A 14,230-nucleotide genomic window follows, 5' to 3' on the forward strand; every position below is an offset into this window, starting at 1 on the left:
AAAAGGTGAAACTAATATATTATATAGACTCTTTACATGCAAAGTGAGATATTTCAAGCCTTTATTTGTTATAATGTTGATGATTATACAGCTTATGAAAACCCCAAATTCAAAATTAGAATATTGTGAAAAGGTTTTCATACGCTGTAAGCCATAATCATCACAATTATAACAAATAAAGGCGTGAAATATCTCACTTTGCATGTAATGAGTCTATATAATATATTAGTTTCACCTTTTAGGTTGAATTACTGAAATAAATTAACTTTTGCACGCTTCACCTGTATTTAAGGCTTAATTTCAAGGACATGGTCTTCAGAGAGTAAATAGTAAATATTCTCTTTTTTGTCCAGTAGAGGTCAGCGATATCAACTACTGTACAGGACTATGAGTGTAAACCTGCGGTCTTACATGTCCACAGCCATGTTGCATCATACAAGACACGAGAAAGGAGATACCTTGGCACTTTTTTTTATTGCAATAGCTCTATTACAAGCAAAAACAATCTAATAAATATACACAAAAAAAAAAAAATATAAAAAATGTAGAAGTGACCAAAAAAAAAAAAGAACTCAAACACCCTCATCCTTGAAACCAAACGAGGTGTAGCATGTCGACTAGAGAAGGGATATCAAAAATTACAATATTTACAAAAGGAAGACGGCGCTGATAATGGTTCAGTCATTATTATCGACATGTTTCAACAAGCTTTCAGCATAACTGAGTACTGACCATATGAACAGCAAACTGTTGACACACTCAAATGCTTCTTCTTTTTTTCTTTTTTTTTTGTCCAACTCTTCCTTTCAATCATTGTAAAAGGCAAACAACTCGACACAATATCAGAATCCCCAAAATATAACCTCAGTAGAGCCCCAAGTATAAAAAAAAACACACGTTTGATTATTTCCCAGGCTGTCACGGTAGTTATTGTGTAGCAAAATCCCCAAGAAACGGTATACTACTGTTTTTTTTTTTCATCTCACATTTTACTTACATTAAAGCAACGCGATATCATGACACAATAGCTAGTCAAAAAAAAAGAGCGCGCCAACGAGTGTGACGCAACCCAAACGAGTGGAAAAATCACTGACGTATGATTTCGTCCCAACAGAATCTGGACTACTACTGTAAAGCTTACACATCTCACTACACAGCGTTCAACCACAACCACAACCTCAACCCAAAACCTCTTCATATAAAGCTTTCAGGTACAAGCAGAGGAAAAGGACTAGAAAAAAAGGCCCGAGAGATGAGAGGTTTTCTGAAGTTGTATATATATATATACACTGAACTCCCGCTCTCAAACCGTGCCGTAAACGGTCAATAAATAATCAATAAATAATCAATAAATAAACGAAACGTGTGGAATGCAGAGTAGCACGACGTCATCCTGCTGTGATGTGGCAGTTTGTAAGACTAGTAGTGAAATGCAAATACTGAAAACCACGAGAAGTGGCGTCAAAAACACCCGCCGTCTATGTAAACAATGCCGCGTTGCATTTTAAACGAGGACAGGAAAGCCGTGGTCGTGGAGAAACGGTATTTTGCATCACTTGACTTCACATTAATACTAATACGAGGATTTCGTGAGCGTTTTCATGAGGTAGCAACTCAGAAACACTGTCACGTCAAAAAAAAAAAAGTGCTCGATTGGAAAAGTGTCGCGTACTTTTTAAACTCGCCCAATTTAACGTTTTTAACGGACACTCTCGTATCAATGCGCCGAGAGACGTTTTACGACTCATAAAGCGAGACAAACTCCACCCCTGAAAAAATATTTGACTTTATACAAATCAAAAACCAGTGGAACTAAGTGCGGCGAGCGTCTTGAGGAGTGGCTCCCTTTACAAAAATGAGATTCAATATACAAGCTTCTCCTATTTACACGGATCCGGCGCGGAGAAACACAAACCTGTAACCAAGAGCCATGATGCGTTTCAGTTTGTTCGTACACACAAAAATAGAAGTGCTAGATATCTGAAGCTCACAGTTCTAGTCAGCGAACCCGCTCTAGTAAACAAGACCGAAAACTAAACAAAAAACAGTCTCATTCGGACAGAAACAGACAAATGAAACCGGTTGTTGAGGCAGTTATGTGGGAAACACGGAGCGTAAGAGGTTGTGCAGTTTCTCAGTCTGTGTTGTTGGAGGTCTGAGGAGGAGGAGGAGGACGAAGATGACTCCTCTTCGTCATCGTTCCAGAGGTCGTGTCCTGATTCTCCTTCGGGCACCGTTGTATTACTCACTCAATCTGCAGGGATGAGGAGATAGAGATGTTAGATATTAGCATTCCTGGGTTTGATTTCCAGGGGAATTATTACATGGCACACGTACGTCTGCAAGATGTCTGTTAAAGATCACTTCATCTGGAAAGTTTACTAACATCTGATAGACATCTTTAAGATGTCAGTTCAACATACATTCTAAGTCATCACATCTTAAAGACATCTTCTAAACGTCTATTTGACATCTGACCGGAAACGTCCTATAGACGTATCGCAGATGAGCAAACACTCTAAAAAAAATACGTCTTCCAGATGTATGTAAACACACATCAAATAGACGTCTCCGTGATGTACGTGTGCGATCAGGGTAGCTTTCATTCAAAATAAGTCACTTTGGATGTCTAGCAACTTTATCTTTATGAATTAGAGCTCATTTATACAGGTGAAACTCGAAAAATATTGTGCAGATGTTCGTTTATTTCAGTAATTCAACTAAAAAGGTGAAACTAATATATTATATAGACTCATTACATGCAAAGTGAGATATTTCAAGCCTTTATTTGTTATAATTTTGATGATTATGGCTTACAGCTTATGAAAACCCCAAATTCAAAATTACAATATTGTGAAAAGCTGTAATCCATAATCATCAAAATTATAAAAAATAAAGGCTTGAAATATCTCACTTTGCATGTAATGAGTCTATATAATATTTTAGTTTCACTTTTTAAGGTGAATTACTGAAATGAATAAACTTTTGCTCGATATTTTAATTTTTCGAGTTTCACCTGTAAACTGGAACCACATAAATCAGCAGCTTTTTTTTTTTTTAAAGTTTACTACCTTAATATTAACATTAAAGTCTATTATGCATTGTTAAGGACAAAACTGATTGGGATCCAGATTTATTTCAACTTATTAATGTTTTTTTGTTTTTGTTTTACAGCAGAATAAATTTTTGAAAAATATAACCATAAATTGGAATAATGAATAATGATGATGTTTAGACAGCTGTTTTTCTAAACACTTAGAAGCAAAACCTTTTTATATGGATAGGTTGAATGATTTCAGAAAATAAACACTTCTCATCTCTTATGATAGATCATCTCTTAAGAGTAAAAAAATAACATTTAAAGGGACAGTTCAGCCGAAAATTAAAATTCTGTCATAATTTTCTAGTTCAAAACCTGCATGAGTTTTTCTTCAGTCGAACACAAAATTGAATTACATAGTATTTTTTTCCCATACTATGGATGTCAATGGTTCCATAAACTGTTTGGTTACTCATATTTATCATATTTTGTGTTCGGAAGAAGAAACAAACTCATACGGGTTTTAAAGAACTTGAGGGAGAGTAAATTATGAGTTTTTATTTTCGGGTGAACTAACCTTTAACCTTTGCTTATAGTGTGTGGAATTTCCTTTTTTTTTTTTTTCATTAACAGAAGATGTAATATAGTGTGAGTGCAAGTCTAATCAAAGCTTTTATAAATATTGCAAGCAAATAAGCAAGACAAATTGTCACCTTCAGCTTACTTTATGATAAAGTGAGTGCAATGTCACCCGCAAACTTTTTGTTGAAATGATGTAGGTGTGAAAGAAAATAATCATCATCAGCAGGAATGCATCTTTGATAGACCAAGAATTCAAACATTTTAAGTCATCTTGGTAAAAGTTTTACTTTGACCGTCAAAACTGTGAAAGCGAGTATTTTATGCAGCATGCAAGTGGATTCCTTTAATATCATACTTGCACATCACAACATCTGTGCGCATCATGAAGTGCTCTTTACCCAGTGCTTTTCAAAGTGTGCAAAACCAAGTTTCAAAATCATGTTCAATCAAAAAAAAAAAAAAAAAAAAGAATGTCTTTGAAAGCAACAGCGATATTTTTCACTATAACAACAGCAAGTTGAAATGACAATTCTACTCCATCGTCTCGTCTCAGGACAACAGGAAAGACTTGATATAAGAAAACTGTGCAAATTCACAACTTCTTCTTAAGTAAGACTGTTTACATTACATCGTAATAGTTTGCATTCACACATGACAAACTCAGAAATGAATGTTGACGCAGCATGCAGCCTTTTACTTGCGGTCACTTATCTTGTAGCATAATGGGAGACAGAGATGCAACCAACCTTTTGAGGCAGTGGCACGTCCTCCCGAAACGGAGAAGTCTATACCAGCGTACGCATCGCTCTCTTGGAGGTTGCTGTTAGCGGTGCGCGGAGGGGGCGTGTCACGGGCAGCTCTGGCCACGCCTCTCAGGTCCAGAGCGATGTAGTTGAGGTAGCTGGATGAGGCGGTAGCGGCGTCCGAGTGCGACCACATGCTATCGAAGGAGGTGGAGTTTTGCCATCTGCTAGCTTCCGGGGGATTCTGATTGGCTGAGGGTCTGATTCCGCAACTGCTAGCGAACGAAGCAGGTGACGGGATGAAAGTCTCTGAACTGTGTCGTCTCCTTCCCTGCGGATCCGCCCTGATGACCTTCGGCTCCGTGTGAGCGAGCCGTTCGGAGACGCAAAGATGCTGCATCGTTCTCAACGGACCGTCTCCGTCGTGCGTTTTCTCGGGATCTAAATTAGCGGACGCTTGTCCATAGGAGCATCCCAAGGGACGGGCGTAGTTAGGAGGGTTCCACGGAGCTACAAGCGAGTGCCGAGGAGGCCGGTCCTTCAGGAGGCTATCCATGTTTAGTCCCAAATAGTCATGATCCGGTGAGGAGCAACATAGGTGATAGCAGGGCTGGGAAGGCGGCGGAGTTGAGGGCGAGTCTACGGAGGACGGCGACACTGCAATGTGACAGGGACGCGACCCAAAGTCCATGTGAATGTACTCTCCGGGACTAGGCGGGGTTTGGGGATCGGGTGGAGACATGGGAATGTAGTCCATCTTTTGGTGCTTGTCTCGGGACGGGGCTTTGTAGGAGCGCGGGAGAGAGAAGTATGAGGCCTTCGGGCCTTCCGGTGAGGCTTGGGAAAAGCCTTCAGCCACGGTGAGTTGGGACATGTCCATGTAGTCGTCGTACTCCGCCTGCTCCCTGCTGGACGTGCCGTCGCCCGGGAGCATCATCATGTAGCCGAATCGTTCCGCTTGCTGGTTTGCCCTGGGATGCATAGGGGTGTAATCTGCATTCGGAGAGGGAGCGATGCTGTAAATCATAGGCATGTAGCCGTCATCTTTTGGGAGTTTCTTCTGACACTCGGAGCTGAGCAAGAGAGGCTTGTTTGGATAATGCAACTCAGACTTATAAGCTGACTTCAGGATACACGAGCAAACCTGGTGTCGCTTCGACTCCACCGGGCTCGGTTCGTCCAAAGAGGACGAGGTTTGCGTAGCTTTCTGCTGCGTGACGCTTAAACTCCCGCCGAGTTTTGGCTTGGACGAATGTGCTAGCTTGAGAAAAGTCCTTTCCATGTAACTGCTCTCCTCTTCGAAAGTCCTCGCTCCATCTTTATGCCAATCCATGGTCATGTATTCAGTCAGACGGTAGTCTTCCCTAATCGGAGGCGTGCCGCCGTTGGATTCGGGAGTGGTGCAACTTGCGTGGAAGTACCTGAAGTCACACGGGCTCGGGCAGAATTCGTCAGAGGAGTTGAAGCCGCCGTCACTTGGCGAGCCACAAATGGAGGAGCTAGAGGGGCGAGTGTGTGTGTCGGAGGCCGAGCCGTGTCCGCTGCTGCTGGACACGCTAATGGGGCTGGTGGCGGACAGGAAGTGAGACACAGGAAGTGATGCGGAGCGGGTGTGCTGGCTCGAATTTGGTGAGGCGTGAGTGCAGCAGCTGCCGCTTTCTTCTCGGCCCACACTGAGGATTGGGGTGTTTAGATGCACAAGGCTTCCCGTGCCAGAGCTGAGGGGTCGATCTTGAGTGCCTTCGCCCTCGCTGGACGTCCGGTAGCGTTGACCTCGCCCTTTGTTTTTCCCGGATGGCGGCGTTCCCGTCACCGAATCTGTTCTGGACTGGCGCTGCAGTCCGGTTTGGCTTGGGGGAAGGTTGCCGAGATGCCGACGAGTCGTAATAAACGGCATTGGATTTGAGCTGGAGGACTGGCTTTTGCTCCGCGGCCTAAAGTCCGGAAAGGCCTTCAAAGCCTTCATAGTGTCCAGAATGGTCTCGTGCATGTTCTGCGCTACCACAGAGTCCTCGACTTGCACCCAGATTTCACCGGGGCCGATGGAAGAAGAGCGGCCCACCTCGATAAAGAAGAAGCTCTCGGAGTGGCCGCAGCGGCGGATGTTCATCAGCGGCAGGTTGACGGCGGGCGTCTCCGAGTTCAGCTTCACCAGGTGAATAGTTTTGGGGGAAAGGCACAGACGGTACACCCCCATTAAATTCCTAGTCTGACCCAAGCCTTTAGGTTTGACGTTTACCTGCCACACCTCCTTGAAAATAGTCCCCGGCGAAATCGTACCGTAACCGTCGTCAAGTTCGTCGTTGTCCAACTGCCCCTTTTTTCCCTCCGTCATAAGTTCGGTGAGCGACAAGTACCACTCCTCTTGCTCCTGTTCGCTCTCGGCGACCACCGCAAAGTACTCGTCTTTAGTATAAAGGGCAATGAGGTATTTGTTCTTGGCATCAGCCCTTTTGTTGACCGTAAAACACTGGGATAGGTAAATCACCCTTTTGGCAGGGCATGTAACACCGGAGGCAGCAGCTTTAAGGGCGTTTCGAAATTTCTTCTCGCTGTCATAGTACTCCAACCGACTAGGCCCGAGGTTGCTGGGGCCCCTAAGGACAAAGAACCTCTTGTGGCCATGTTTCTGTTTTCGGAGATAGCCACATTTCCATATGTCCCGGTCCACGCCGGCGGAGCAGACGGCAGCGGCGGCCAGGGCGGCAGCGGTGGTGTCAGCGCTGAGTACGCGGCAGAAGGCAGAGTCGTGCACCTTATACTGGAGGGGTGGCAGGTTCTTCCTCAATACAGCATCCTGAGGGCTCTCATCTGGGAACAGATGATGCACTTTAAAGTGGTAAGGCGGATGGTACCTCCTCTGTGGCTGAGAATGAGAGGAGGCTGTTAAGTGCATGGGCAAACGGGAGCTGTTATTGATTGAGGTGGTGGAGGAAGATGATGAGGATGGTGGCTCCCCGGTAGCACAAGAGATGTCGCCGTTAGTCGCGGTCGTTTTCGTGACAACGCGACGCGGTTGTGCCTCCAATGTCAACATGACGCCGTGATTCGGTAAATGCGGCCGATCTTCCATGGGACAATGCAATGAAAGGTCACTTTACCTCAGCTTTACGCCGATGCACGGCCCATTTTGTTGGCTAGCTCTGATACAATTACACGTTCGAGTAATCCGTGCTGCTTTCCGATGTATCGCCGCGGTGATTATTCAGCACGACAAGCACGACGAAACGTTGCATCTTCGCGGAGCCTCCATCATCGCTCGCTGCCATTATAAATCTTTATTTGCCCGCTTCACTCATGGTGGCTACACATCACTACAGCCCAGCGAAAACATCACGTGACGCGCACGTCAGCGTACAGCGCGGGGTGAACGGCGTCAGGAGACGCCGCTGATTGGTCCACTCGTGTGACAGACAGCACTCTAAACCAATCAGAGCCGTCGTTCCAGCAATAGCTTCTTGTTGATTGGAGGAGCGCGCTGCCTCTGTGTCCTGGTGCTGGAATAAATATATTTGGAATGAAAATAAGAGCCAAAAGGCGAGAACGAGACGGTTTATTTCACACAAGAATGCAGTTTTACATTTTTTTAATATTGAAAATAAAATATTGAACGATTTTAAGGACTGACAGGGGCATAGTGTCTCGCGCTGATCTGTCAGTCAAAAGTTTGGACACTCCTGCTCATTCTTTATTATAATAATTTGTATTATTATGACACTATTCAAATAGTTTTAAAATAATAGTATCACAAGAAATTGAAGTATAGAAACCATGTGGCTAGAAAGTGGTAATGTAAAAAAAAATATATATATATATAGTTTGCTGCAATCTCAAATATACTGACATTTGATCTCATTGTAATTATATACAATCGTCATATGATGAATGTTTGTGAGGATGGAGGAAGTTTATTCTTTTCTTTTAGTTTGTCTGATGTTTATACTGACCGAATCTGACACGATTTCAGATGATTGTCAATATCCCTCCATGCACCTTATCAACAGATGTGTTTCCACTGCACATTTTTCTTTTGTCCTAATAAAAAAAAAATGTTGTATCTGAATTTACTGTCATAAATACTCATTATGAATGTGTTAGACCCTGAGCAGGATTTATTGAATAATCTCAGTTGCATCTGACGGTCATAAATCCAGCCAGTCTTTAGTGCTTCACAATAAACCTTGACATTCTCTTATCTCAAACTACAACACAGCACACAACATACCGTAATAGAAAATAATAGCAATAGGAATTAAATGAGTCTATGAAAGAAATAAACAACACACATGAAGTTGGCTGATGATGAGAATCCTTAGATCCCTCAAATGTTGACATATCCGAGTCTAAAAGGCCTAATGCTGTAATGCATGTGGGCTGAGAGGATATATCAAGTTACTGAGGTTGCATGTTTTAGAAGGATATATTTGAATATCAGGCTATTAAATCTATAAACAGTCTACATCAGTGTGTCCTTGCACATTAATAGGCTATATACACTCGTGTTTCAACACACACTGCATAGGCAGAGGTACCGAAAATATTGAAAAATGTCACAATTCAACATAACTAAATGTAATATTTATATCGAACACTGCCGTTCAAGAGTTTGGGATCAGTAAGATTTTTAAAGTTTTTAAAAAAAGTATCTTCTGCTCACCAACAACAACAACAACAACAAACAAAACAAAAAACAGTAATATTGTTAAATATAATGACAATTTAAAATAACTGTTTTTTATTTTAAAGTGTAATTTATTCCTGTGATCAAAGCTGAGTTTTCAGCATCATTACTCCAGTCTTCAGTGTCACATGACCCTTCAGAAATCACTCTAATATGAGGATTTGATGCTACAAAACTATAATAAAAATAATAAAAACATTGTATTATTGTGTAAAAAAAAAAAATCAGGATTCTTTGATGAATAGAAAGTTCAAAATAACAGCATTTACAAATGATCTTGTTTTATTCATTCCAGAACTGCAATATTATAAAATTCTTTCTCTTTTCATGTTTCCAGTGATAATGTGTTCAGAGTAACGAATCTCAGTCTTACAGCCCAAAAGGCTATTTATAGACATCAGAGCCATGTATCCAGAGATCCTCTTACTAAAATGTAGTCTTTTAATAATTTCTCATTATTTTGATCTCTGAATAGACTGGTGTCCTGCAGAATTATAATCTGTCCTCATCCATCCAGCACTATTACACTCCTAGAAATACGAGGTTTTTACAGCGATGATCCCCAAAGAACCCAAAATAACCTTTTTCTTAATCTTAACCTGCAATTTTATGGACATTTTTGTCTTTTTCAGTTTTTTTTTGGATAATTGTTCCTGTGTTAATGCAAACTGCACAAATTTTGGCACAGGTGCATGGATTTTATTGTAATTTTACTATGTCACCCCCATTACCTTTAATAAATCTATTTTACACACACAATAGTTCCTCTCGGCGTCTTTTGGACAAAAATGTTCAACTGCAATTTTTAATCACGGAGCCATTTAACTATAAAATGATGCAATCTTTGTTCAGAGGCTTTCATTCAGTTGGCAAGGCGTCAAATGTACTTATTTTTTTTTTTACGAGATAATGATATTTTCTATAAAGCAAATACTCACTTTTTTCCTGTTTTCTGCTTCTGCATATTATAAAGCCAATTGGATAAATTATGCAGCTATAATTGTGTGTGTGTGTGTGTGTTGCTACGTGTCAGAGTGTGGTAGTAAAAAAAAATTGCGTGTGTGTGTATGTAATATTTGAGAGAGCAAAACTCTACTACAAATCCCAGATGCAACCAGTGTGTCCCAGTGAGTTTTACTGGCATCAACGGGGGAAACCTGTTACTGCACCAGAACAACATCTCACCGAAAGCTCAGTTTTTGAGATGTCAACCTCACATTTGAAACAATTTCTAGCAGTTTTAGAGTTCAACCCATTTTATAAAATACATATATTATATAAAATATTGTTCATAAATAATTTTCATAAACATAAACCTCTATAACTTTTTTTTGGTGTCACTTTTTTATTTTATTTTATTTTATTCTTCTTTAAAATGAGACCAAACTTTAGTCATGCTGCATATTTTTATGACACGGACATTTCTGTCCACAATGGACCTATATGTGTAACTTCTTTTAAGAGATGCACAAGGATTAAAATCATTTTAACACTGAGTGAGGAGCTGTTTTCCACTGTAAACCTTTTGTGGGATGGACAGATTTCCATGGATGTAAAAGGTTCTTGACCTTTATTTTTAAAGTGTGTCTCTATCCTTTCAGAGTCTGCAGTCAAACTTTAGTCTTGTGAGATCTAGTATATGTTATAAGTCTTCAGGTAAGAAGAGGTACGAAGATACACTCGGACTCGGGATCGCCGATGATGTGTGGTTATAACTTGAGATGTTCCAGCGCATCAGTGATGTTGGATCATGACATTTTCCTCTTGTTTTCCCATAGGGAAGATACAGATCCTCACTGCTTTCTCCAGGAGCCTCCTGAAGTCTTTAGTCTGATCTGCAACATCAGTCCTGGACAGTGTTGGGGAAACTTATGTGTTACAAACAATATCACATTACTCCCTAAAAAGTATCTAATTGGGTTACTTAGTTAGCTACTTTTTTATGGAAAGTAATGCGTTAGGTTACTTTTTAATGTGTCACTTTTTCTCACAAACAAGAAAAACAAAAAAATAACAAACAAAAAAATAACCAAAAAATCTGCGTAGTTATGGCAAATGTAAAAAGTCCCTTTTACACCAAAAGTGAAATGAATAAGCACATGCACATTCACGGCTGTACAGTAGAGGGCGCCGCTCATTCTGGGTCGCAGGAGAGAAAGTTCAACAATGGCTCTGTCCCAAATGCTCCCTAATCCACACTTTCATGACGTAACGCCGCTTTGACTGTCGGGGAGAAGTCGGTTTTGGTCACTTATCAGCCGCAGAACACACTTCTGAAACCTAAAATGATAATGGGACACCGTACGGTCTTGTGGACTCAATAGACACGTGCACGCGGCAGCCAATCCAGAAGACCGCAAGTGGACATGAAGTGTGGCGTTTAGGACAGGGCCGTAGGGGGCATGGGGTATCAGGACAGGGCTGTAGGGGGCATGGGGTGTCAGGACAGGGCTGTAGGGGGCATGGGGTGTCAGGACAGGGCCGTAGGGGGCATGGGGTGTCAGGACAGGGCTGCAGGGGGCATGGGGTATCAGGACAGGGCTGTAGGGGGCATGGGGTGTCAGGACAGGGCTGTAGGGGGCATGGGGTATCAGGACAGGGCTGTAGGGGGCATGGGGTGTCAGGACAGGGCCGTAGGGGGCATGGGGTGTCAGGAAAGGGCTGCAGGGGGCATGGGGTGTCCGGACAGGGCCGTAGGGGGCATGGGGTGTCAGGACAGGGCCGTAGGGGGCATGGGGTGTCAGGACAGGGCCGCAGGGGGCATGGGGTGTCAGGACAGGGCCGCAGGGGGCATGGGGTGTCAGGACAGGGCTGCAGGGGGCATGGGGTGTCAGGACAGGGCCGCAGGGGGCATGGGGTGTCAGGACAGGGCCGCAGGGGGCATGGGGTGTCAGGACAGGGCCGCAGGGGGCATGGGGTGTCAGGACAGGGCCGTAGGGGGCATGGGGTGTCAGAACAGGGCCGCAGGGGGCATGGGGTGTCAGGACTCGGCCTTAGGGGGCATGGGGTTTCAGGACAGGGCCGTAGGGGGCATGGGGTGTCAGGACAGGGCCGTAGGAGGCATGGGGTGTCAGGACAGGGCCGTAGGGGGCATGGGGTGTCAGGACAGGGCCGTAGGGGGCATGAAGAGAAGTCGGTTTTGGTCACTTATCAGCCGCAGAACACACTTCTGAAACCTAAAATGATAATGGGACACCGTACGGTCTTGTGGACTCAATAGACACGTGCACGCGGCAGCCAATCCAGAAGACCGCAAGTGGACATGAAGTGTGGCGTTTAGGACAGGGCCGTAGGGGGCATGGGGTATCAGGACAGGGCTGTAGGGGGCATGGGGTGTCAGGACAGGGCTGTAGGGGGCATGGGGTGTCAGGACAGGGCCGTAGGGGGCATGGGGTGTCAGGACAGGGCTGCAGGGGGCATGGGGTATCAGGACAGGGCTGTAGGGGGCATGGGGTGTCAGGACAGGGCTGTAGGGGGCATGGGGTATCAGGACAGGGCTGTAGGGGGCATGGGGTGTCAGGACAGGGCCGTAGGGGGCATGGGGTGTCAGGAAAGGGCTGCAGGGGGCATGGGGTGTCCGGACAGGGCCGTAGGGGGCATGGGGTGTCAGGACAGGGCCGTAGGGGGCATGGGGTGTCAGGACAGGGCCACAGGGGGCATGGGGTGTCAGGACAGGGCCGTAGGGGGCATGGGGTGTCAGGACAGGGCCGCAGGGGGCATGGGGTGTCAGGACAGGGCCGCAGGGGGCATGGGGTGTCAGGACAGGGCCGCAGGGGGCATGGGGTGTCAGGACAGGGCCGCAGGGGGCATGGGGTGTCAGGACAGGGCCGTAGGGGGCATGGGGTGTCAGGACAGGGCCGCAGGGGGCATGGGGTGTCAGGACAGGGCCGTAGGGGGCATGGGGTGTCAGGACAGGGCCGCAGGGGGCATGGGGTGTCAGGACAGGGCCGCAGGGGGCATGGGGTGTCATGGGGTGTCAGGACAGGGCCGCAGGGGGCATGGGGTGTCAGGACAGGGCCGCAGGGGGCATGGGGTGTCAGGACAGGGCCGTAGGGGGCATGGGGTGTCAGGACAGGGCCGCAGGGGGCATGGGGTGTCAGGACAGGGCCGCAGGGGGCATGGGGTGTCAGGACAGGGCCGCAGGGGGCATGGGGTGTCAGGACAGGGCCGTAGGGGGCATGGGGTGTCAGAACAGGGCCGCAGGGGGCATGGGGTGTCAGGACAGGGCCGTAGGGGGCATGGGGTGTCAGGACAGGGCCGTAGGGGGCATGGGGTGTCAGGACAGGGCCGCAGGGGGCATGGGGTGTCAGGACAGGGCCGCAGGGGGCATGGGGTGTCAGGACAGGGCTGCAGGGGGCATGGGGTGTCAGGACAGGGCCGCAGGGGGCATGGGGTGTCAGGACAGGGCCGCAGGGGGCATGGGGTGTCAGGACAGGGCCGCAGGGGGCATGGGGTGTCAGGACAGGGCCGTAGGGGGCATGGGGTGTCAGAACAGGGCCGCAGGGGGCATGGGGTGTCAGGACTCGGCCTTAGGGGGCATGGGGTTTCAGGACAGGGCCGTAGGGGGCATGGGGTGTCAGGACAGGGCCGTAGGAGGCATGGGGTGTCAGGACAGGGCCGTAGGGGGCATGGGGTGTCAGGACAGGGCCGTAGGGGGCATGGGGTGTCAGGACAGGGCCACAGGGGGCATGGGGTGTCAGGACAGGGCCGTAGGGGGCATGGGGTGTCAGGACAGGGCCGCAGGGGGCATGGGGTGTCAGGACAGGGCCGTAGGAGGCATGGGGTGTCAGGACAGGGCCGTAGGGGGCATGGGGTGTCAGGACAGGGCCGCAGGGGGCATGGGGTGTCAGGACAGGGCCGCAGGGGGCATGGGGTGTCAGGACAGGGCCGCAGGGGGCATGGGGTGTCAGGACAGGGCCGTAGGGGGCATGGGGTGTCAGGACAGGGCCGCAGGGGGCATGGGGTGTCAGGACAGGGCCGTAGGGGGCATGGGGTGTCAGGACAGGGCCGTAGGGGGCATGGGGTGTCAGGACAGGGCCGTAGGGGGCATGGGGTGTCAGGACAGGGTCGTGGGGGATATATTGCACTCTAATGTTGACGTCCGTGGGACCAAATGTGGTCGTTTGTGGACATCTTTTCAACATCAAATTTAGACTAATTTTAGACGTTGTTTTTAGACTAACT

General features: G+C 46.5%; 1 protein-coding gene across 1 annotated transcript; it reads right to left on the bottom strand.

The window, feature by feature from the left end:
* Positions 1-967: 967 nt before the first annotated feature.
* Positions 968-7,708, bottom strand: irs4a (insulin receptor substrate 4a). The gene is made up of 2 exons (XM_056263522.1): positions 4,369-7,708; positions 968-2,254 (listed from the first exon to the last, which is right to left on the bottom strand). Exons 1-2 carry the CDS (start codon positions 7,436-7,438, stop codon positions 2,250-2,252), a joined length of 3,075 nt encoding a protein of 1,024 aa, XP_056119497.1. The 5' UTR covers positions 7,439-7,708; the 3' UTR covers positions 968-2,249.
* Positions 7,709-14,230: the final 6,522 nt, after the last annotated feature.

This window comes from Rhinichthys klamathensis, unplaced genomic scaffold (assembly GCF_029890125.1).
Source record: "Rhinichthys klamathensis goyatoka isolate OS25496 unplaced genomic scaffold, OSU_Roscu_1.1 h1tg000207l_1, whole genome shotgun sequence".
Lineage (NCBI taxonomy): Eukaryota > Metazoa > Chordata > Actinopteri > Cypriniformes > Leuciscidae > Rhinichthys > Rhinichthys klamathensis.

Coding starts and splice junctions, on each gene's coding strand:
- irs4a (XM_056263522.1), bottom strand. CDS start 7,438: ATGGAAGATCGGCCGCATTTACCGAATCACGGCGTCATGTTGACATTG.